At 38.9% G+C, this 24,743-nt stretch overlaps 1 protein-coding gene and 1 pseudogene across 1 annotated transcript; both read left to right on the top strand.

Moving 5' to 3' along the window:
* Nucleotides 1-5,396: 5,396 nt before the first annotated feature.
* LAMTOR3 (late endosomal/lysosomal adaptor, MAPK and MTOR activator 3) lies at nt 5,397-22,794 on the top strand. Its single transcript, XM_040477582.1, has 7 exons — nt 5,397-5,513; nt 5,832-5,877; nt 8,964-8,998; nt 15,471-15,529; nt 17,131-17,264; nt 19,079-19,142; nt 21,930-22,794. Exons 2-7 carry the CDS (start codon nt 5,869-5,871, stop codon nt 22,001-22,003), a joined length of 375 nt encoding a protein of 124 aa, XP_040333516.1. The 5' UTR covers nt 5,397-5,513; nt 5,832-5,868; the 3' UTR covers nt 22,004-22,794.
* Nucleotides 8,445-8,621, top strand: LOC121040566 (uncharacterized; annotated as a pseudogene).
* Nucleotides 22,795-24,743: the final 1,949 nt, after the last annotated feature.

A 24,743-nucleotide genomic window follows, 5' to 3' on the forward strand; every position in this document is an offset into this window, starting at 1 on the left:
CTGAAGCCCAAAAGATGAGATAAGTAGTAGAAGTGAGGTGAATGCTAGAGATACGGTTCCAGTGGAGTGTGCTAAGTTGATAAAGCATAGAAACTCTATACCGGCGTGAAAACAAGCTTGCATGAGAACAAACTTGTATGATTATGGCATAGGAAAGGCAGGGTAAGGTAGGGAATTAAAATAGGATAGGGGCCAGGTTCCATAAGACCATATATAGATTATGATGATGATAATTGGACTTTATTAGGAAACCTTTGAGATTTTTAAGGAGGGAGTTACATAATGAGATTTGAGTTTTTAAAGTATCATTTTAGTTTTGTGCCAGGAAGACTGGAGGGCAAAAGCGAATGTAGGATTGGCAAAGGAGAGATAATCATGACTTGGACCAGAGTAGGAATACAGATAAATGAATGATTTTGAGAGAGATTCAGGAGATAGAATCAAGAGAATTATTTGTTTGATTGGATTTAGGATAAATAGAGGCAGCAATTAAAAACCTTCCAAAAATTTGGCTGTGAAAGGGAGCAGAGAAGGATGTTAGCTGGAAGAGGATGTGGTTTCTTTTCTTTTTTAACATTTATTCATTTTTGAGAGACAGAGTGTGAGTGGGGAAGGGGCAGAGAGGGAGACACAAAATCTGAAGCCGGCTCCAGGCTCTGAGCTGTCAGCACAGAGCCTGGCGCAGGGCTGGAACTCAAAAGCTGTGAGATCATGACCTGAGCCGAAGTCAGATGCTTAACCTACTGAGCCACCCAGGTGCCCTGAGGATGTGGTTTCTAAAGAAGGCTTCTGTGTTTTCAATTATTAATTATATGTGATCTTATTTATGACATGAGAGATCTGTTTTATTCTGTTGTTTTTCATTCTTCTGTAAAGGGGCAGGTAGAAAGTGAAAGAGTAAAGATAGAGAAAAGGGGATAGTTAGTAGTAAGTGCCCGATTCGTTCAGAAGATATTAGTCCACTGGCCAGATGGAAGAATTACTTTAACTAAGAGACCACCAGCATTCTTTCAGAAAGGAATGCACAAAGGATGGGTGCAAAGGCAGGTAGGTTTGTAGTGTTGGTAGTAAGATGTCATGGCTTGCTTGCATTGGATTGATGAATAGGCAGTTTCTCTGTATAAAGTGGGGGAGGGGAAAAGAAAAATAAACAGAGGCTTAGGAAGAAGACAGTGTGAAGGAATTGTCAGCTCACTAGTGAAAAAGTAGGATTTTTACAAATGCTGGGTCGGTGGCAGAATTTATAGTCCATTAAGTCATGTGTATTTTCTCCAGTCTAACCCAGCAGCCTAGGCATAGGCCTGGAGAATACAATTTGTTAAACTCATCCAAATTTGGGGTTCTGGCAGGCAGGAAAGAAGGTAGGAGAGTTTAAGATGTTGACAAGTGAGGGGTTCAGTGATTGCCTATTGTATGCAAGCCAGAGATGAGTGGAATTAGTGATTACTTAAGTGACTGCTGAAATCCAGGGTGTGATGACAATGAGTGGTAGTGGAAAAGAGAAAGTTATTACACATGATCTTGCAATTGTGTTCTCAATGGGCCAAATCCCAAACCATAGCCAGAATCAATATTAGCAAGACATTTTCCAACTTGGCCAATCTAAGTGATAACATTTTCATTTTTGTATGTTGGAGAATTGGAAAGACTCTCCTCATGAGTTTGAATGCCAACTAGAATTTTCACATAAATACTGGAACCAACCTAAACCAAAATGATTGGTAATTTTTCATAGGAAAGAAGGATTAAAAAAATTGAGGGGTGCCTGGAGGGCTTAGTCAGTTAAGCATCTAACTCTTGATTTAGGCTCAGGTCATGATCTCAGTTTTGTGAGTTTGAACCCTACATTGGGCTCTGTGCTGACAGCATGGGACCTGCTTGAGAGTCTCCCTCTCTCTCTCTGCCCCTCCCCTGCTCGCACTCTCTTTCTCAAAAATAAATAACAAAAAATGTAAAAAAAAAAAAAATCAAGATATCTCTGCCATATACAAAAGCTAAGAGAAACTTAAGCTAAAAATAAGCAGAAACAAAGGCTTTTGATACAACCAATAAAGTTAGAACTTCAACAACATGTGCATGTTTAGCTATTTAATAATATATGCTAGTACCCTCTCCAGTATGCTGTGTACTAGAAAATTCGGTTAACATAAAAATTTTGGGCGTTCGTATATACAGTTTCTACTAGTTTCTTCCTAAACCTCAGGGATCATCTGGTACACCCCACTTTGGAGATCTAGTACATAGTGCTGATAATCTTTTAGGCCAGTAAATATTTCCCCTAATCCTGTATCAGCAGCAGTGAGTAAATTCAAACACATCAATCTGAGTATGTAAGGAACTCTCCCTTTGCCGTAATTTGGAAATCACCACACTTGGAAATTAGAAATCTTGTTAGTTCTTTCAACTTGAGGACGTGGTGGTATTTGGAGAGCTTAGAAAGCTGTGTTCTCCACTTTTGTCACCCAAAAAGAAAAACAGCAGTGTTTCGCAGGTCAGCTATCATTTATTGAGGTCGTTAGGATGGAAAATGTCAACATGAAAAGTAGTACTTGCAGAATTCAAAAGAACTTGCTACAGTTCATTTGTTTTAATGTTGATTTATTTATTTTGAGAGAAGTGAGAGTCAATGGAGGAGGGGCAGAGAGAGAAAGAACTCCAAGCAGGCTCTGCATTGTCAGCATGAGCTGGACCCAAGGCTCGAACTGACGAGGCAGATAAAGACCTTAGCTGAAATCAAGAGCCAGACTTGTAACCGACTGAGTCACTCAGGTGCCCTGAGGGTTCATATTTTTATTAGCCTCTAAACTTGGGGGCAGGGGCACCTGAGTGGCTCAGTTGGTTATGCATCAGACTCTTTGATTTCGACTGAGGTCAGGATCTTGAGATTCGTGGGTTCGAGCCCTGCGTCAGGCTCCGTGCTGACAGCTCAGAGCCTGGAGCCTGCTTCAGATTCTGTCTCTCTTTCTGCCCCTCCTCTGCTTGCACTCTCTCTCAAAAATAAACATAAAAAAATAAACTTCGGGGCAAATGGTGAGGGTCAGGAATGGGTAAGTTTTAGTCAGGATCAGGATTAATACTTCTTTTTTTTAAAAAAGTTTAATTTATTTTGAGAAAGAGGGAAAGCACGTGTGTGAGCAGGTGGGGTGGAGAGAGGGTAAGAGAGAATCCTAAATGGGCACCATGCTGTCAGTGCAGAGTCCGACACGGGGCTGGATCTCAGGAAACATGAGATAAAGACCTGAGCTGAAATTGAAAGTCAGATGCTTAACTGATTGAGCCACCCAGGCACTCCAATAGTTTCTTTCAATCACTGTTATTCAACAAATACTGAATGAGTGCCTATAGAGTGCAAGACATTTAGGCATTGTTAGAAACTAATGACCCAGCTTTTTAAACATTATAGTCTCAATTGGGGAAACAAACCAAAACTATGACACATAATTATTCACAAGTATCAATTATTCTTGGTAACATATAATAGCATTCAAGAGAATGTGATCTGTGAGACGATATTATCAGAAAACAATATTTAAATAGCTAAAGTAGAAAGTGAAGGGGTTCAGAACATTTCACCCCAAAATATACTTTGGGTATATTGATTATTTTGAGCTGAAATCCCTAAGAAAACAGATGCACCAGGGGTTCTTTGACTTCTCCCTTTTTACCAAAAAAGCAGGTCATAAAATTTCCTGTGAGAAAGGGGACCTTCTTCTACCAGGAAGAGAACATTCTTATCACCAGAGGTGAGACTGATGCCAAAATGGACCTGTACAAACAAGTCTACTAAAATAATCCTTATCTTCCATTAGTTTCACTCATACATTGTAGTCACTGTCTCACAATTTACCATCCCTTACCCAAGCCCCCCTCAAAAGGGGGACCCTCAAAACCAGTGTGGAGAAATAATAACCAGTGATGGAAGGACGGGGTAATTAATTTTGCTGGAGTATAGGACTCACATTAGAATGCATTCAGAAGTAAAAGAGAGTATGTTTGTGTCAGATTAAAGACTGTCAACTTTATCATTGTCTGCAGTGGTACATCAATACAGGTTTTTTGAGCAGCAGTAATATACATTGTTTTTGGAAGGTTTATCTGGCTATTATTAGGTGGCTATTAATATAGTCTTGCTAAAGAAAGTAAGGGTTTGAATGAAGAACTGGAAAAAATGTAGATGCAAAAATCACTATTGGGAAAGACAAGCTGACATAAGGAACAAAATGGAAACAATACACACACATTAGGAAAAAAAGGTTTATTGGAGAAGTTTTTGGAGCTTCTGAGTCAGAACTGACAATAAGACATGCATGTAGAAATATCCAACAACCCACAAGCAGCTGAAAATGTGAACCTAGAACTCTTGACGAAAGGTGCAGACTTAGGACTCACATTCTCGGGAACCTGGAAAGAAAAAAAACAAAGACCAGCTTTACATGTCATCATCTAGAGAGGAAACTAGAGTGGGTGAGGATCTAAAATAAGTGATGCAGAATCCCAGAAGCTAAGAGATCCAAGGGTTTAAATAAGAAAAAGGAAGTGATCTTCAACCATGTGAGTTGCTGTGGAACTGTCAAGTTCACCTGTAATGATGAGGAGAGGTCATCCGTAACATCTGGGAACTCTGCAGTCTGCCATTTCGTCCTCAAGAATAACTAGGAAATAAGCATCCGACTCTTCACCACGTCTTGGGCTAGAGTTAATTCCTTTTGCACTCCACTTTTAGGGACTGGAGTTGAAGATGAGTTGTCCACCAGTTCTGACAGTCTTCATTTTCTTACCACCCACCGTAGGTTTTTGTTAAATGTGCAAACAAGCAAGACACGAAACAAAATAATGCGGGCATCCTTAAAAGGCGCAGAAGGCTGTCCAATGTCTGCATTGCTGAAGGACTCCAGAAAGCCCACAGCTCCTGTATTCAATCTAGACAAGACCTTTTGCAAGAGCACGTGGGTGGCACCCAGGAAAAGCCAAGGCAGATTAGGGCACTGGGGTCAGAAACCTATTAACCTGGGACTTCTAATCACAGTCATCGGGCCTGCTGTTCAGTGTGCAAACACCACCCCCTTCAAATTTTTTCACCTACAAGAAAAGGTTTTTAAGGTAACAGACCTGGAACAACTAACGAAACTTACGCACCCTCTCCACACAACAATGTCCCCTTGCACGCATTTTTCTGGGGGGCTTTTAGTGCCGAAAGGTCTAGTACCGACGCTTTTTCCACCACTTTGGGTCCTGACGCCCCCAGCTCTGCGCAGGCGCAGGGAGCAGCCCGCAGGGCGGGGCGGGGAGGCGCGGGGAGGGGCCGAGTGGGTCGGACGCCAAAGCCCCAGGCGCGCTCCGGAGCCACTGCGCTTCCCCGGAAATCTAGTGTCATCGGGCCTCGGAGGCGTAGGAAGTGCTTCCTGGAGCACGGCAGAGGTCACAAATCATGTGACGACGGCTTTTGGAGGAGACTGTTTTTGAAGCTGTCCCTGAATTTGCAGCTGAGAGAACACGGCAACCCAGCAAACCAGGTAACTCGAGCCGCTCTGCTCGTTATTCAGCCAGGGCCCGCAGCTGGCGCGGGCGGTGTGACGCCAGGGAAGGAGAGGACCCCTCTCCCTCTTTCCTTTGGGCCTAGATCTTGGCGGGTAGAGGGTGGAGTGGGCTGAGAGGTAGGGCATCCCGGCTGCCGCCTGGGTATTTGGGAACTCCCGACTTAGCTCAGCTTGCCTGGTGCGGGTCCTGGAGCCGGGGGTTCTTGCCTGGCTTTGATGGGAGCTGACTCCGCTTATCAGGTCGGAGGTGGGAAGCAGTCTTGAGGGGAGAATCACCAGGAGTTTCTCTTCCAGGAGTGGAGATTGATCCTGCGGGAGAAAGGGGTTCATCATGGCGGATGTGAGTTCCCACACAAGAGGAAGGGGAGGGTGGGGAGTTTGGTGGAGGCCTACTGGGTGGGGAGAGGTAAAGCTTCCCAAGTAGAAATGTTTCCTTTTACAGCCCACCCCGCCCAAGTATTTTCTGTAGACTCTGGAACGAGTAACTACTATAAATAGATTTGCGGGGGGGCGGGGGGGTGTCCTGAGTTTCTGTCCACATGGGGGTCGAAGACACTAAGGTGTCTGAAGTTTAGGAAATTGTATTCTTCCCACTCCCCAGGCCTGCGGGCCTGAGAGGCTCTGAATACCATTTGAATTTGTAAATGATGTTTTGCTGCCTTGAATCTCCGCCCCCTCCCCCGCCCCCCAGTAAGTGGTCATGATGTTTCTAGATTCATTGGAGCAATTTGAGATGATTTCTGATACCCCTTTGGCACAGCAATAGAACCCAAGTTCTAAGTTTAGGAAACTTGATTGTACTAGTTATTAGAAACAACAGGGAACTAATACTACTAATGTTTATGTCTGTAATTTACATCCTGTTATTTTACTTACATACATGCTGGACATTCTTCTAAACATTGAATATAATATACTCATTTAATTCTTGCAACAACTTTTGTGCAGTAGGCACTATTGTCCTTGGGTTCTAGATTAGGATGCTGAGACATAGAAAGATAAAGTAACTTGCCCCAGGTTACACAGCTGGTAAGTTGTAGGGCCAAGATACCAACCCAGGCCGTCTGACTCCAGAGTTTATGCTCTTAAACATAACACTGAATGATCATTCAACATTATTATGAATGTGGTTTTTCTTTTTAGGTTGCAAGATTATGTGTTTCAGTATTTAGGAACTTTGTATGCCTTTATCACTCCATTTTTGGGTGTCTCCCATTGTGTTTTTGAGACCTTATTCTTCAGGCATACTCAAATCACTGTATATCTGTTGAGTGTTGCCTTGCAAAGGTTGTAGTGAAAAAGGCTGTGGGTGAAATAAAGATGACTAAGGTATAATTCCTTAAGAGTTTTTTAAAAATTAAAGAAGTAGAGTAGGCAAGTGATCATAAATGTATATACATTGTTATGTGAAACTTCAAAGGAGAGTGGGATTACATCTCGTTTGTGTTTATCAGGAAAATTTATTTGAAGTATTTGGTAGAGATTAGCTCTAAATGATGAGAAGCAAGGTTTTTTTTTGTTTTGTTTTGTTTTGTTTTGTTTTTAAGTAAGATTGATAGAGAATACCATTAGAGTGAATAGTGTAAGCAAAGTTTCAGAGCTAGGAAAGAGAAAGATGTTTGTGGAGGAGCTGTGAGTAGTCCACTTTGGGACTGAGGATATGTACAAGGGAGTGGTAGGAAGCAGGACTGTAAAATTAGGTGTGGACTGTATTGTAGAGAGGCTCAAATGTTAAAGGAATTTGTACAGAATTTGTTAAACAGTGGAGAGCCATTCAGACGTTGGTTCTCAACCTTGGCTGCACAGGGAATCATCTGGGAAGCACCTCTAACCCAAGTAGAGGAGAATAATATGGTTATTGGCATTGTGTAGAACTGTGTGGGATAGAAATGGGAGACCAGCATACCAGTTGGGAGGCAAGTCATAAATAATAAAATAAACCTAGAGTGTAATGTCAGTTGAAAAGGAGAGGAAGAGATCATTAAAAAAAAAAATTTTTTTTTTAAGTTTATTATTTATTTGAGAGACAGAGAGTGAGCAGGGGAGGGGCAGAGAGAAGGGGAGAGAGAGAATCCCAAGCAGGCTCCTCGCTGTCAGCACAGAGCCTGAAGTGGGACTTGAATCCACGAACCATAAGATCGTGACCTGAGCCGAAAGCAAGAGTCAGACGCTTAACCAACTGAGCCACCCAGGCGCTCCGAGATCATTTTAAAAACATTTGACTTCACAAATCATTTAGAAGTGACAAAGGTGAGGTTAAGGTTAAATATTATTCTGTGTTTCAACCTGAATAATGGGTTTGGTAGTGCCGTTAGTGGAAATGAGATTGAGGAAATCTGGATTTGACATGAAACATCGAGTGGAGTTTTAGTGTGTGTGTTTAAGATAAGAGCAGAGGTAAGATGGTGGTGATAACATGAAATGAACATTCAGGTTTAGAGAATAGTAGGGATTAGAGTTTCAAAACAACAGGTACCTGATTTACTTATGAGGACCTCATAACTGATACCTGGATTGTCAGTGAAATTCCCCAGGTGAGAGGGTATAATGAGAGGAAATAAAACAGTCTTTTATTTCTTTTTATTTTTTTTTAAATGTTTATTTTATTTTTGAGAGATAGAGCATGAGCGGGGGAGGGACAGAGAGAGAGGGAGACACAGAATTTCAAGCAGGCTCCAGGCTCTGAGCTGTCAGCACAGAGCCCGACCCGGGGCTTGAACTGTGAACCGTGAGATCATGACCTAAGCGGAAGTCGGACACTCAACCGACTGAGTCACTCAGGCACCCCATCTTTTATTTCTTTACTCCTGGTTATGTTTCATGCTTAACACTTGACACATGTTGTTATTTATATTTACTCATGAAAAGGAACTGAGTTCCAGAGAAGTTAATTTACCCAGGATTGTTACTGCTTCTTGACCTTTTGGCTAAGATCAAGTGTAGTATCTGTTCTTACCAGCTTAATTTACCCAGGATTGTTAAAGCGATGTTAGAAAGTTTATCTGTGGACATGGAAAGATGTTCATAATATATTTCCAAGTGAACATGACAATAGCAACAGGATGTAAAATTGTATGGAAAGTATGATCTAATTTAACAGCTAATGTGTATTTACTATATGTGTATTTTTCTAGATATGCTTATAAGTTTACATGTATCTTCTCAATAAATTTTAACAGCCTTACAACATAGGTTCATGATTATTACCCCTCCTCAACAAATAATGAAACTGGGGCTTAGAGAAAAAGGTTAGATAACTTGTTCCAAGTCATAGAACTAGTGTCAAAATCAGAAAGAAAAAAAAAAAACCCACAAGCAAGAAGGATTATGAATGATGACTTAAAGTACCTGAAATGTGGATAGCTTGGTATCTAGAGAAACGGTACAAGGCACATTATTATAAGATAATTTTATATTCTCTTTCAGGACCTGAAGCGATTCCTGTATAAAAAATTACCAAGGTAAAAAATTACTCATTTGATATTAAATAAATTTTGCATAATATATGATTGATTATGTAGCGTTTTGTTTCTTTTAGACTAATAGTATGGTCCTATTATGCTATTATTTACCATTTCAAATAATGCTAGGTAGCACAAGAACTGTCCTTTGAATTTGCAGATAAATACCACGAGGCCTAGAGAAGTTAATGTGACTTTCAGAGGTTAACTAGCTAGTGAATGCCAGAGGGCTGTTTAATGGATTGTGCTTTGAAGTAGTTAGAGCAATTTTAAGGAGCAAAAAAGCCTGAGAGCTTGGGTTTCCTGTAGTATTACTTTTAAGAGCTACTTGCTGAGTCGGCGTAGCTCGAAAATGCTAGACGTAGGCAGCACTTCATACTTGGAAAAGTCACAAGGCTTTCCTTTGCCTGCACCCAGTCCGTTTGATGTACCACTCTCAATTAGGCTCTCTGTTGAGACCGGCAAACTTCCTTTTAGGTATTTCTGTGATTCAAAGGACTTTGTCCCTATTTTTTTATATTTTTTTTTAATTTTTTTTTTCAACGTTTTTTATTTATTTTTGGGACAGAGAGAGACAGAGCATGAACGGGGGAGGGGCAGAGAGGGAGACACAGAATCGGAAACAGGCTCCAGGCTCCGAGCCATCAGCCCAGAGCCCGACGCGGGGCTTGAACTCACGGACCGTGAGATCGTGACCTGGCTGAAGTCGGACGCTCAACTGACTGCGCCACCCAGGCACCCGACTTTGTCCCTTTAATTGAATTAAAATTCACATTTAGTTCGGTGTAAAATAATACATAAGGACCTAAGAGAGAGGAATATAACTCAAGACACTCATTTTCACATTCCAGAATAATTAAATAACCTTTGAGGTGTAATGTAGCAGAATACGTGGTGAGATCCTTATGTTACTTCTTTTTTTATTCTCCAAATGTTTGAACTTAAAAAGTTTTAGATGCCAGTTTATTATTTCTGTCAGTAGATAAACAAAAGGAAAAAATCTCTTGTTTGGAGTTTTGCCTGAATTGTTTGTTGTGATTTGTCTATTGTGCCTTTACTGTGATTACAGACTAGTAGAAATTAATGATATTATCTCGTGGGTTTGATTTATGTATATTTTTCTGTATTCAGGAAGACAATACTATTGAAGTGTTAAGTAATTGTTACCTTTGATTTCATGTTAATGCAGTACTTAAGTTCATTTTTACTCTCTTCCTTGCAGCACTTGCAAACTAGAAAGACAGGTGCTGCGTCTGTTCTCAACATAATGATTAGCAGGCGGTCCTAGCCTTGCACGATAGTGCAGGGCCATAAAAGTGACCATACAAGCTGAGACAGTGTTGTTTTTTTGTTTTGTTTTGTCTTGTTTTTTTTTTTAAATTTATTTTGAAAGAGAGACAGTACAAGTGGGGGAGGGGCAGAGAGCGAGAGGGAGAGAGAGAATCCCAAGCAGGTCCACACAGTCAGTAGAGAGCCTGATGCGGGGCTCGAACTGACAATCATGAACTGAAGCCAAGAGTCAAGACGCTTAACTGACTTAGCCACACAAGTGCCCCCCCCTTCCACCCCACTGAATAGCGCTTACTTCTCTGCATAAACATTAAAATATATGAAAGGTATAACCTTAAGATAAGGAACAGGCATCTTTTCTGTACCTTGCCAAATTGGCACACTCCTTTCTAAGTTTGGATCAGCTGCCAACAGTTTTGTCCTTTGTACTATCGATGCTATGCAAAGTTTTTTTGCCAGTGTCACTTCCTCTGGGATAGTTTCATCGGTTTCATCACAACCACTTTCCTAATTTATGTCAGTAAGTGCACTTTCACAAAGTTCCTCTGGCTGTACATCTTGTGCACAAGAATGAAAGTGGCAGCATTCTTCCAGCCAGTTACTTCTAGAACTGTGTACTTTCTATTTGAATTTCACCGCCAGCATTGTCACTTCTCCTCCCTTTGCTATATTTCATCTTTATTAGCCAGTTCCCTATTTCAGTTCTTTTTTTTTTTAAGTTAGTTTATTTTAAGGGAGAGAAAGAGCGGGGGAGGGGCAGAGAGAGAGGGAGAGAATCCCAAGCAGGCTCTACACTGACAGCATAGAGCAGGGCAGGGGCAGAAGGAGAGGGAGACACAGAATCTGAAGCAGGCTCCAGGCTGTGAGCACAGCACAGAGCCCCATGTGGGGCTCAAACCCACGAACCGTGAGATCACGACCTGAGCCGAAACCAAGATTTGGACACTTAACCAATTGAGCCTCCCAGGCACTCCCTTTTTTTTTTTTTTTCTTTCTTTCTTTTTAATGTCACATGCTTTATTTTTAGAAGACACAGGGAGATCACAAAACTCCATGCTCTACTGCCTCTGCATACACTGAGTAACAGATGTTCAGTGACCAATCAATCACCAGCACACTCTGAAAGAAGTGATGTGACTGGTTACTGACATAATGTGCATCTGTTATTTACAAAGTTATTCACATAGTGATTTGTGTGAAGAGTTAGTGAGGTTTGTACTTTATGCAGTTATTCAGTTAATAGACCATACTCCCTGAAATTTGACCCAGGGGGATAGTGTTAGTTAATTCACCTGTGGTAACTAAAATGTGTCCATACTGAAACCGTACAAAATAATGGCCTTCTGTTCTTATCTGTATCTACTTTGTTGGAAGTTCAGCATATTGAAAGCATGCTAAAGTTGACCTGGGGGGCAGGCGGGGAAGTATCACGCTGGCAACACAATATAGGAGCAGAAGCATAGTAGGTATTTGTATAAAGGGCATTTGTAAAAGTCTAATGAAAATCTTTCTATAGTGAAAGGAAAAGGATTGGGACCGTGTGTTTTGTTTTGTCCCCCATAATGACCAGAGCCAGTTTACCAAGGCACTTAATGGAATATGTTTTTATTCATTTTAAAATTCCCTCCTAAATATAGCTCTTGAATTTATATTTTAAAAGTCTAATTGTGACCCGAAGCAGGCTCAGGCTTTATGATAATCACAACTTTTTTGTGTTTTAAAATAACCAAATGTTTCATTATTATATGAATAAAACAAAGTATGATGTTTGGTTACTAATGCAACATTTCCTTTTTTGGAGTAAAAATGTTTGATTAAGGTTTAGATGTCTGCAGAATATTTCATAATTAAGTCCTTCGAGAAGTGTAGTGTGCCTGGGCCACCTGGGTGGCTCAGTCGGTTAGGCGTCCGACTTTGACTCAGGTCATGATCTCCTGGTTTGTGACTTCAAGCCCAGTGTCAGGCTGTGTGCTGACAGCTCAGAGCCTGGATCCTGCTTCGGATTCTGTGTCTCCCCCTCTCTCCGCCCCTCCCCCGCTTGTGCTCTGACTCTCTCTGTCTCTCAATAATAAATGAACGTTAAAAAAAATTTTTTTAGAAGTGTAGTGTGCCTATTAATGCATCATACTTATTTTCAACTATTGCTAAAGTCTATTCATGTTATTCTTTGTTCACTATGTGTACAATTGGAAACACCTTTTATATTTGTAACCTGATTTCTTTGAGTATTTTAAGTGTGTGAGAAATTTTTCTACTCTGTTGGGCATTATCTCTGTGAATTTAAAATCCATTAAAAAGAAAGTCGTTTTATTTCTGCTTCCTCTTTTGTTGCATTAGTTGGCATGTAAGTTAATTACCTTGAAAATAGGAGAAAAGAAACCACCTGTGGTGGGGGTGTCTGGGTGGCTCAGTCAGTTAAGCCTTGGACTTTAGCTCAGGTCATGACCTCACAGCTCCACATAGGGCTCTCTGCTGTCAGGGCAGAATTCTGCTGTAGATCCTCTGGCTCTCCCCCACTCATGCACGCTTGCACTCTCTCTGTCAAAAATAAATAAATATTTAAGAAAAAAAAAGAAACTACCTATGATGACACAGATACTTCTAAACATTGTTTTGTAGTTCTCTTTACATGCTTTTAATTTGCTTATTTTTTGAGTAGACAATATATTCATAAAGTTTAAGATTCGAAAGTTAACTGGAGGACATAGTGAGAAGTTTCCTACACCTGCCCCCCAGCTACACAGTTAACCCTCTCAGAGCCACCCATCACCTTCAAAGATACTTTATGCACCTGCAAACAAACGTACATATAAGCACATACATATTTACACATACACAGAGGTCTTAGTTGAGGCTGTTATAACAAAATACCACATAGATTGGATTTCCTGTAAATAAACCAAAATTTATTTCTCACGGTTTTGGAGCCTGGAAGTCCAAGATGAAGGTGCCAGCATGGTTGGATTCTGGTGAAGGCCCTTTCCTGAGTTGCAGATTGCAGACTTCCCATATCTTCACGTGGTAGAAGGCCAAGCTAGCTCTCTAGCCTTCAATAAGAGCACTCTTCCCATTTATGAGAGTTCCAGCTCTGTGGCCTGACTACCTCCCAAAAGCCCCATCTCCAAATACCATCACACTGGGAATAGAGTTTCAACATGTGAATTTTGGGGGTGACACAAACATTCAGTGTATTGCAAACATATACATACACGTGTCATTAACATAATTTGTTGCTTCCTGTATACACTGTTTAAAACTGTTTTTTCATTTAACGACGTACCTTTGAGTTCAGTCCTTCCCGGTACATTTAAAGAGCTGTTTCTTTGTTCTGAATGGCTGCAGAGTATTCCATTGTATATGTGTCATAATTTATTTAACTTGTCCTTCTTGACGACAGTTAGGTTTCCGACCTTTTCCTATTTCAACTGATGTTGCTATTGAAAAATGTACAGACTAGTTTCTGTGTGTGCAAATATCTGTGGTGTATATTTTTATGTAACTTAGTTTTTAACTAAGAAGAATTTGTTTTATACGTTAACTTCATAGAGCACATTTTAGTCCGTAGGTAATTTCAGGATTGAATGATAATAAAAAAATAATACCAGTGAATGTTTATACACAGTTTTTCCATCATTCCTGTTTTTAACATGAGGTTCATAAATGGTGGTATTTATAACATTTTCTCAAATTTTAGTAACACTTCTCTGACTTAAAAGTTTTTGCCAGTAGGATCTTTAAAATTTAATTTCAGGGGCGCCTGGGTGGCTCAGTTGGTTAAGCATCCAACTTCAGCTCGGGTCATGATCTCATGGTGTGTGAATTCAAGCCCTATGTCAGGCTCCACGTGAACAGCTCAGAGCCTGGAGCTTGCTTCAGATTCTGTGTCCCTCTCTGTCTGCCCTCCCCCACTTGTGCTCTCTCTTTCTCACTCTCTGTCAAAAATAAACATCAAAAAATTTAATTTCAGTATCTTAATACAAATATTTCTCATTTCTAAGTTAAAACATTAAGGTTAACACAATAAGGAATGGATAATGTGGATTATAGTAGGAGCACTGAACATTTCTGAGTAGCAGTCTGCGGATATTATAAGATAGGTATAGGGCTAAAAGTTGGAGAATGTTTTCCCATTTTAATTTTTAACACTTTAGTTTTGTGCTCTAGGAATTCTCTAATTTATTACTTAAACTACAGTAATAAATTGTCAGTGTGCACAAATGACACTCTGATGTTAATTGATAATAATATTTTTGAATGTTAACTATGTACTAGCTTCTACTTTACATGCATGGTTTTATTAAATTTTATGAGAGCCAAATAAGTACAGTTATTCCCATTTTCATATTGTTAATGGAGGCTCACAGAGGTTTCATAGCTGTCCCCGAGTAGCACGAACAGTAAATGTAGAAGAGCCTAGACTGGACTGTATGGTTATAGTCTGGACCATTTCTCCACTGTTTCTTACGTAGGCATAGCTGAAAAGATTTCTATGTGATCTTCATTGTTTCCATCCTGTTCCTTCAGCCTGAATGATGAGCTTTCTGCCCCTCATCTCTCGACTAGTGCCTTAACATCTCAGCTCAATCACCTGTCTCAGGGAAGCCTTCCCTGACCCACTTGCCTAATCAACCCACCTTTTATAGACTCTCATACCCCACAGATATCTTAATGGCACTTGATACCATTGTCGTTTAACATTTGTTAGCATGAGATTATTTGATTGACAGTCTCCCTCCTAGACTGTAAGCTTTGTGAAAGCAGTGACTATTTCTGTATCATGGTATCATAAATATCAAATGCCCCAAATACTAGGCACTTGATATTGAGGGAGAGAAAGAGAAAAATCTGTCTTTTTGTCACTGTAGCCACTACTCCTGATAAACGCCGTCATACTTTTCATAAACAGTGAAAGGATAATTAGCAATTTTAACGGAGAGTTACATTGTTTTAGATCTTTATCAGTAAATTACATAAATTTTTAAGATTATAAGCATGTCAGTAATATTGTCATTCAATTTATTCAGTACTCATTCAGATGTATAGGTGCTTATGAGATCAATAACGGAGTTTACATAGTTTTTCAGAAATATACATGAAAATCCCCATAATGACTTTGAGGTACATGTTTTGAGAAGATGAAATGTTTCATAATATTTTAACTTCTTTTTTTTGTTGTTTCTAGTGTTGAAGGGCTCCATGCTATCGTTGTGTCAGATAGAGATGGAGTGCCTGTTATTAAAGGTAAAACTGTGCACCCCACCAGTGTCACATTTGCTTTTGAGTAAAAACGTATTTATGTCTCAGTAGTGCAGAAGGCAAGCATAGAAAAGCTATTGCAATACTTTCAGGAGATGGTCTTGGTTGGGGGGCGGAAATGTTTGCTTTGGAATGCTGAAGGCTGGGTTGGAGCTTATGACTTAACTACATGTTGAATATATTGTGTTACCATCCAGAGTTTAAGCATGGGTTTATCACAAGCCCAGTTGTTTCTTGAAGACATTTGTAGTATAATGTAAACCATTGGTAAATGTAAGTGCTGAGACCGTGCACATATGCAGCGGGATATATTATATGTACACACTACCCCCAACACTTTTTAATCAGTGTTGCTAGTGGTTTGGGGATAAACTTCATACATTTGAATCAACATACATTGATTGTTTTGTTTACTCTTTGTGGATTTTCTGCCTTTTTACTGGAAATAAAATACTGTTTAAACTTTTACCTTCACAATTATGTTATTTAACCAGACTTTAACAAGACTTGTTCACCTAAGGAAGAGCTTGTTAACAACAACAACAACAAAAAAAACAGCAAATGTTTTGCCTATTTTTCAGCTTTTTAAAAAAATATATATGATGTCACTGAGTCAGTATGTATTAAGACTATTTTTACTACTTCTTTCTTATCAGATGGATGGTCATAGTTCATAGGGATGCTATAATAGCCTTACCAAAGAAAGATTAAATAATGTTCTGTATATTGTTTGCAATTTATTTTCCACCCGAGGTTATTATATATGTCAGATAATTTTAGACTTTAGAAAGAAATTTTAAAAATCACCTAATTTTAGTTCTTTTGTTTTGTAAACAAAGATGGTCAAGGGCAAAGTTGCACATGAGTCAGTGAGAAGATAATAATAGAACCCATTATCTTCTGATGTGTGGGTCAGTGTGCTTTCTAACCCACCATAAAACATAGGGGTCATGGGCAAATAAGGCACCTGCCTGTTTCTTTACTCAGTTCTGTAGCAAGAGCTTTAAACGAAATCAAAATAATCTCGGATTTTCCAGCTCTCGTGTTCTTTCTTAGGATCTCTGTGTTAAAGCCTTAAGCTCTGAACTTACTGGTACAACTGACTTCATTCAGGCCTTTAAATGAATGAAAGAAACCTGAAACCGATGACCAGCTGCAAAATTGTCAATATCTATAAGTGATACTGCTATGGGTTTTATGAAAGCAAAGATTTTTTTTGAAGCTTTTTTGACTATTCTAGCTTGGCTCTTGGTTAGCCAGAATATCCAGTTTATTAGTAAACATACTGATTAATCTGTGTTTTAGAGTAGAAGTTAAGAAAATATAGACGTTTTTAGTATTCTTTAAAAAAACTTGCGAGAATCAGCATTTCTGCCTTTAGCTATTGGTCACTCAATTTCTGACTGAGAAATTTATCTCGCCTAAATTGTAAGACCCGATTAGTGATAGGATTTTCAATATTGTGAAGCATAAAAGCCCTTGTGCTTGATATTTTTACTGATTTATGTTTAAAAAAACAAAGTGCAGTGAACTTCTCTGTATCCTGTCCACTGCATAATTTTTATGTAAATCATTTGTATTTCCAGTGGCCAATGATAATGCTCCAGAACATGCTTTGAGACCTGGTTTCTTATCTACTTTTGCCCTGGCAACAGATCAAGGGAGCAAACTTGGACTTTCAAAAAATAAAAGTATCATCTGTTACTATAACACCTACCAGGTAGGTTCATAATTATTGAATGGCTTGCTGCTTTCAACTATTATTATGTCTTTTATATAAAATAGCTTATGTTACTCTAAATTTTAGTTTTGAAATGGATGCCATTAGCCTTCAAATTGGTTATGTTGAATTGTAGTAGTTTTCTTTACATTTTACATCAGGAATTAATTAATATGGAAAAGTAATTAAAACTTTTATTAATAAAGTACATTATCCTAAAAAAGGAAGTCAGGCCACTGTTACCTCCAGTAGATGGTGCCCTTAGCTTAACAAATATGATTTTTCAAATGACATACTTTTTGTGTTATTGTGACAGATAAAAAATTTTCCTTTTTTGGTCACATGATAAGCTATTTGTTAACTGCTGCTAATTCCTTCATTTGATTTGGAATATGTATATATAATATGTGAGGTTATTAGGAAAGAATTTAGTTGCTACATACCTCTTGATCTCTGGCTGCGTTTTCTTCTTTAGAGTAAATTAGTAGCTTCTCCTTTAGAGCAGAGTTTCCCAGGGTATGATTCATGTGCTGCTTGATGTTACACAAGTGATATTTTTTATTTTAGAAGTTAACATATTTTAATGTGTAATAGGCAAAAGACGACCAACCCTTTTGACCTTTAATTTCACCGATAAGGATTAGGTTAAAGCTAATTTTAGGGGGGTCTTTTTGGTGTTTTGTTTTGTCTTGAGAGAGAGAGAGAGAGAGAGAGAGAGCGCACGCACGCGCATGCTCGAGTGAGGGGCAGAGAGAATCCCACGAGGGGCACGGAGAGAGAGAGAGAAGCGGGGCTCCTAAAGTGTGGCTTGAGCTCACGAACCAAGAGATCAGGGCCTGAGCTGAAGTCAGATGTTTAGCCAACCAACTGAGTACCCCAGGCGCCCAGAAACTAAGTTTTTTTTAAACAATAGTCAATTTAAACTTAATTTAAATTAGTTTAAATTAGGGGCACCTGGGGGGCTCAGTCGGTTGAGCGTCCGACTTCGGCTCAGGTCATGATCTCACAGTTCATGACTTCAGGCCTCGCGTCAGGCTCTGTGCTGACAGCTCAGAGCCTGGAGCCTGTTTCGGATTCTGTGTCTCCCTGTCTCTCTGCCCCTCCCCTGCTCATGCTCTGTCTCTCTCTGTCTCAAAAATAAATAAAAAAACATTTAAAAAATTAAATTAAAAAAATAGTAATTGGTCAGGTAATTTAAAAAATGAGGTTAAACAAAATAATCATATAAAATATGCATATATACTGTCATGAAGTGTGTATTTATTTATACTGTCATTAAATAAATACCTCAGTTGAATCCATCACAAAGATCAGGGACTCCCAGGTGGCTGGGTGGCTCAGTCAGTTAAGCAATTGACTTCAGCTCAGGTCATGGTCTCGTGGTCCGTGAGTTTGAGCCCCGCATTGGGCTCTGTGCTGACGGCTCAGAGCCTGGAGCCTGCTTCGGATTCTGTGTCTCCCTCTCTGTCTCTGTCCCTCCCCTGCTCACACTCTGTCTCTCTTTGTCTCTTAAAAATGGATAAATGTTAAATATAAATAAAAATTTTTGAAAGATTAAAATGTCTTGTTTGAGTAGCATCCTTTATTTTTTTTTAAGTTTATTTAATTATTTTTGAGAGCGAGAGAGCACAAGTGGGAGGGGGGCAGAGGGAGAGAGGGAGACACAGAATCCAAAGCAGGCTCCAGGTTCTGTGCTGACAGCAGAGAGCCTGACACAGGGCTTGAACTCACGAACCATGAGTCCGGTGCTTAACTGACTGAGCCCCAGGTGCCCCTTGAATAACATCTTAATTTAGAGCTTACTTTCTTTTTAGGTGGTTCAATTCAATCGTTTACCTTTGGTGGTGAGTTTCATAGCCAGCAGCAATGCCAATACAGGTGTGTATTAAATTAAATTAATAATACCTTTTAATTTCTTTTTTTTTTAAATCTTTTTTAATGTTTATTTTTGACAGAGAGAGACAGAGCATGAGTGGGGGAGGGGCAGACAAGGAGGCACAGAATCTGAAGCAGGTTCCAGGCTCTGAACTGTCAGCACAGAGCCCAATGCACGGCTCGAACTCACGGACCACAAGATCATGACCTGAGCCGAAGTTGGACGCTCAGCCGACTAAGCCACCCAGCTTAGCTTTTAATTTCTTAAAACACCTTATCTGAGCAGTCTAACATGATAAGAATAGTAGATTTAGAATCAGAAAACATGAATTTGTGGCCCAGCTCCACTGTCTGTTCCTTGATCTCCAGAAAAGTAACCTTTCTGGATTCTGTTTACTCTAGCTGTGTAATGGAGCTGATATCTGCTTTAACTGTCTTATGGGGTTATTTTCTAGTTCAGATGAGAAATTGTATGGGTAAGTAATTCTATAAGATAAAAAGGAAAATTAAACGTTATCTTCACCTCTTGAATGCAACATCTTGTTCACATTAAAACAGCCTAAAACAAAAAGAGAATGAATGGTGAAGATAACCAAACAAAATACATAATAAAATGGTCAGAGATGAGTTCAATTCCATGTAGACCAATCTATTGGAGTTTGTAAAATCTTGAACAATAGTGGGCAAGATTAATGTGATTGAGAATTTTTTTTTGTAAGTATATGCTTTCTTTATTTCTATTCCAATATTATTCATAGATTTTTTTAAATTTTATTTAAATACAAGTTAGTTAACATATAGTGTAATAATGATTTCAGACATAGAATTTAGTGATTTGTCACTTATATATAGCACCCAGTACTCATCCCCACAAGTGCCCTCCTTCATGCCCGTCACCCATTTAGCCCATCCCCTCCCCCTTTACCCCTCCAGCCACGCTCAGTTTGTTCTCTTTATTTAAGAGTCTCTCATGGTTTGCCTCCCTCTCTGTTTTTATCTTACTTTATTTTTCCTTCCTTTCCTCTATGTTCGTCTGTTTTGTTTCTTAAATTCCACATATGAGTGGAATCATAGCATATTTAATTATGATTGAGAATTTAAAGAGCGTGACTAGGATGAACATATATGTGTTCTTTGTGAAGGTTGAAGAATTAGAGAACAAATACTAGGAAGCTGTACATTTTATAGTAGATCGTAAGATCCCATTATATCCAGTAGCCTTCACTGGGCATTTATGTATAAAATAATGATTGTATTCTGTAATTTATTAACTCATTTTTGGGTAAAGTGGGATTTTTTTTTAGTATTGTCTCCTTTAGATTTGACTGCTTTTTAGAACTTTTATTTGAGCAAATACAAATATTTGTTATATTTCCAAGTTGTTTGAGCAAGTTCTATTTCCAGCTGTATCACTGAAACCTGTCTTTACATTCCTCATCTTAAAGTGAGGGGTTAAGATTGGATGATCTACAATGTCTCTTCCGTTTCTAAATGTTTTGAAGGCGTAAAATGCTATATGTGAAAACACTTTGTAAATTATATAGGATGGTAGTGGTGTCGATATTTTAAATATATTAAACCTCAGTTGTGATAAATCACCATCATGTACTAAGTCATCAGTTATAAATTTTGATAATGTACAGAAATATATTTTAGTCCCTAGAACATTTTTTGAGAATCCCAGATGCTTTTATTTTATTTTTTTTTATTTTTTAATGTTTGCTTATTTTTGAGAGAGAGAGTACATGAGCAGGGGATGAGCAGAGAGAGAGGGAGACAATGTGAAACAGGCTCCAGGTTCTGTCAATACAGAGCCTGACGTGGGACTCGAATGCACGAACTGCAAGATCATGACCCGAGCTGAAGTTGGGTGCTCAACCAACTGAGCCACCCAGGCGCCCCACAGATGCTTTTATTTTTATTTTTTTTCTTGTCAATATTATTTTAGAGAGAAAGAGAGCGTGGGGTAGGGGCACAGAGAGAGGAGGAGAGAGAGAATCTCAAGCAGGCTCTGCCAGTGCAGGGCTCTGTCCCACAACTTTGGGATCATGACCTGAGCCAAAACCAAGAGCCTGATGCTCAATCTTAGAATCTCAGATGTTTTTAATATTCTGCAAAAGGGAGGAAGATTTTTGAGCATAAAACAAGCAGTGTAAGATACATAGCTTTTCACTCTGGTAAACTAAGGAGAAGCTAGATATGCTAATTTCTAGACTACTTTGTCTCCCAGATTCATCACTAAATTTTAAACATGGAAGTGTATGTTTTCTCCTTATACCATTCATCTTTAAAATTCATTCTTTCACTTGACTTACCCACTTATGCTTTAGCTTTGCTGAATTTATAAAATAAATTTCTAATTATTTTTTTGCTTAAGGTTGAAGCAGTCTGTCTACCTATATTTTGATAAAGTCCATTAAAATTTGTTCAGGAAAAAAGTGTAGCTTTTTAAGTAAAAATCTTGTATCATTCCTGAATCTGTACAGGTTTTGAAATAGTAAAGTATAAATTAAAGTTTTCCTTTCAAAACTGTAACGGAGTTACAGTACATATAGTTCATTTTATATCTTCTTATACATAAAAATATTTTTTGTTTATTTACTTTAATGATGAAAATAAACTTCTTAATATGGGGTTTTGATCATTTAGAATTACAATATTTTGCTTTAGTTATGGGGATTAAACTAGATCTTGTTTGCTTTTTAGTAACTAAATTTTGACAGGAAATTTAAGTCAAAGACTTTCAGGAATATTTTTCTGATGTTCTAATTTTTTTAATCTCTGTTTTAGGACTCATTGTCAGCCTAGAAAAGGAACTTGCTCCATTATTCGAAGAATTGAGACAAGTTGTGGAAGTTTCTTAATCTGCCAGTGGTTTTGATGTACACCTGATTTTCATTATAACAGACACAGTATCAATCCAGCAATCTTTAGACACAACAATACTTATATCCATATACTCAAGAAAGGGCCCCTTTCCCACCTTCTTCCACTAAAGAAAGAGCCTATAGATACAATTTATGGACAGATTGATTGTTATCTTTTCTTGTGTAGGGTCTTAATTTAGTGAGATCTGGGGATAGCACAGAAATGGTTCAATACATCACAGCTCCCATGGAGTTAGTCCAGTCACCAGATATGCATGAGATTCTATTCATTGGGTCAGAATCAAAATGGTACTTTGATCCACTGGAGCCATTAAGTGCTCCCTATTGTATAATATGCCCAGGCCTGCAGAATGAAGCAGACCCTTTTTATTGTGAATAATAATGAGGACATATTTTTCTTTATATTGTTTTATTTCTTTGCATTGAGTGTGAGGAAGATAAAATGGCTTAGTAAAAGTAATAAAATCCGTACAATCACTAACTTTTCTATGTATATATTATTTTGCAATATAGATGAATATTACTAACTGATTTGATTCTTCTCAGAGGGTGCTGCTCTTTAATGAAAATGAAAATGATAGCTAATGTTTTTTTTTCTCCAGTCTGCTTTCTATAACCAATCAGTGTTTTAATGTTTGTGTGTTCTTTATAAAATTTAAAAGTGATTCATTATTGAATTGTTTCCAGTATTGGTGTGTATGTAAACATGGTAGTGCAGCCACTTTTTTTCATACATGAGTATAAATAAAATAGTATTTTTTAAAGTATATAGTTTGAGCACTAAATAGGTTTCTTTAAGAATATAGTTCACCGAATGCACTCTTTCAACTACATGAATAAGTAGTGAGTGTTTCTTACAGACATCGGTTTGGAGACTGTTTTCCGCACCATACAATGTCAATTGGAAAGTACACTGTATTCATGAGCCTAATTTAATCTCTACAAAAGAAGTATCTTGGTTCTGGAATAAGCTATTTATATTCAGGAATGCAGTTCATCATTCAGAGTTAGTAGTTCCTTCCTAGGTAGGTTCTTTGACAATCGGAGTTCAGTTCACATGCATCGAGCACCAGTTACTGTGCACCGTTTCCCAGAGCTGCCACGCTGCGGCATTCTAAGGAATAAGATTCATATTTCTGTGCCCCAGGGGTGCCTTGCATGTGGAGTGTGTGAATACTCTCCCTCGGGTTGTGCAGTGAATGGTCAGCCAGACACTGGCTGCTTGCTCCTTCTTCCTGTCCCCCTCCTTCCCTCCTATTTCTTCCTCCCTCCCTCCCTCCGTTCCTCTTTCTGTACAAATATGAAACTAAATTTGTGGTACCTTCCTTTAAAGAACTTAAAAGCTCAGTAAATACAAACAGGTACGTACAGGAAGAGCTATCATGAAGCTATACGGGAGGCTGTAGAAACCCAGAAGGGGGGAATTTAAATGGGACTTGAGCAACAGCGTTTATGTGGAAGTAAGCAGGAGGGTAAGTTTTACCTGCAGGAAGCTATAAATAGTTAAGAAAACCTAGTAAAACATTAGATGCACCCATTAAAATCTAGAATTCCCATCATCTGGACTATTGTTTAATAGTGTCCAGGAGATTGTTGCTAATGCAATGATGCTTAAACAAGAAGACGGTCGATTATAAATGAGGTAGCCAGAACTTTTAATTTCAGGTAATAATAATTATATACCTAAAAATCCCAGGAAAGGAAACTGTAATAATAAATGGAGCTATTTCTAACCTTTGCATGATGACTGCTACTACTATTAAAATTTGTTTGAAGAAGATAGATAATTATTCTAGAAAAGTGAAAATCACTAAGAAATGTTTGAAAAGGTAATGTGAAGCTAAACTGTTTTTAAAAGGTAGTATAGGGGCACCTGGTTGGCTCAGTCGGTTGAGCGTCCGACTTCAGTGCAGGTCACGGTCTCGCGGTCCGTGAGTTCGAGCCCCGCATCAGGCTCTGGGCTGATGGCTCAGAGCCTGGAGCCTGCTTCCGATTCTGTGTCTCCCTCTCTCTCTGCCCGTCCCCCATTCATGCTCTGTCTCTGTCTCAAAAATAAATAAATGTAAAAAAAAAAAAAAAATAGTATAAACTCAATTAGGTGTACTTTAGACAGATCAACGGAACAAACTAACCCAGAAACAGACTTCAGTACGTACATACGAGAACTTAAAACATTATGAATTTGACATAAGTCCGTGGGAAGAGGATTACTCAGTAAGTAGGACAGGCAATTTAAAAGAAAATATTTGAGAGCACATGAGCTAGGGGAGGGGCAAAGAGGGAGAGAGAAAGAATCCCAAGCAGGTTACAAGCTCGGCACAGAGTCTGACACAGGGCTTGGTGATCTCACAACTGTGAGATCATGACCTGAGGCGAAATCAAGATTCCAACACTCAACCCACTAGGTTATAGGACTTTTTGGTAATCTGTCAAACTTCCAAATGCACATAACCTTTGGCCTAGTTTATTAGGATTCTCCAGAGAAACAGAACCAGTAGGATATATACCTTTTATTATAAGTATGTATTATGACTTTTAAACAAATATAAAAGACTTATTATGAGGCATTGCCTTTCATAATTCTAGAAGCCGAGAAGTACCATGATCTGCAAGCTAGAGAACCAGGGGGAGCCACTGGTATAAATCCACTGAGGGCAGAAGATAAGATGTCCCAACTCATGGGTGAGGCAAACAAAGGGGCAAATTCCTCCTTTCT

This window comes from Herpailurus yagouaroundi, unplaced genomic scaffold, assembly GCF_014898765.1.
Source record: "Herpailurus yagouaroundi ecotype Mexico unplaced genomic scaffold, PumYag 28, whole genome shotgun sequence".
NCBI lineage: Eukaryota > Metazoa > Chordata > Mammalia > Carnivora > Felidae > Herpailurus > Herpailurus yagouaroundi.

Excerpts from the sequence above, each read along its gene's own strand:
- LAMTOR3 (XM_040477582.1), top strand. Across the intron at positions 15,530-17,130 it reads TGGAGTGCCTGTTATTAAAG|TGGCCAATGATAATGCTCCA; the intron begins GTAAAACTGTGC and ends TTGTATTTCCAG. Across the intron at positions 19,143-21,929 it reads CAGCAGCAATGCCAATACAG|GACTCATTGTCAGCCTAGAA; the intron begins GTGTGTATTAAA and ends TCTCTGTTTTAG.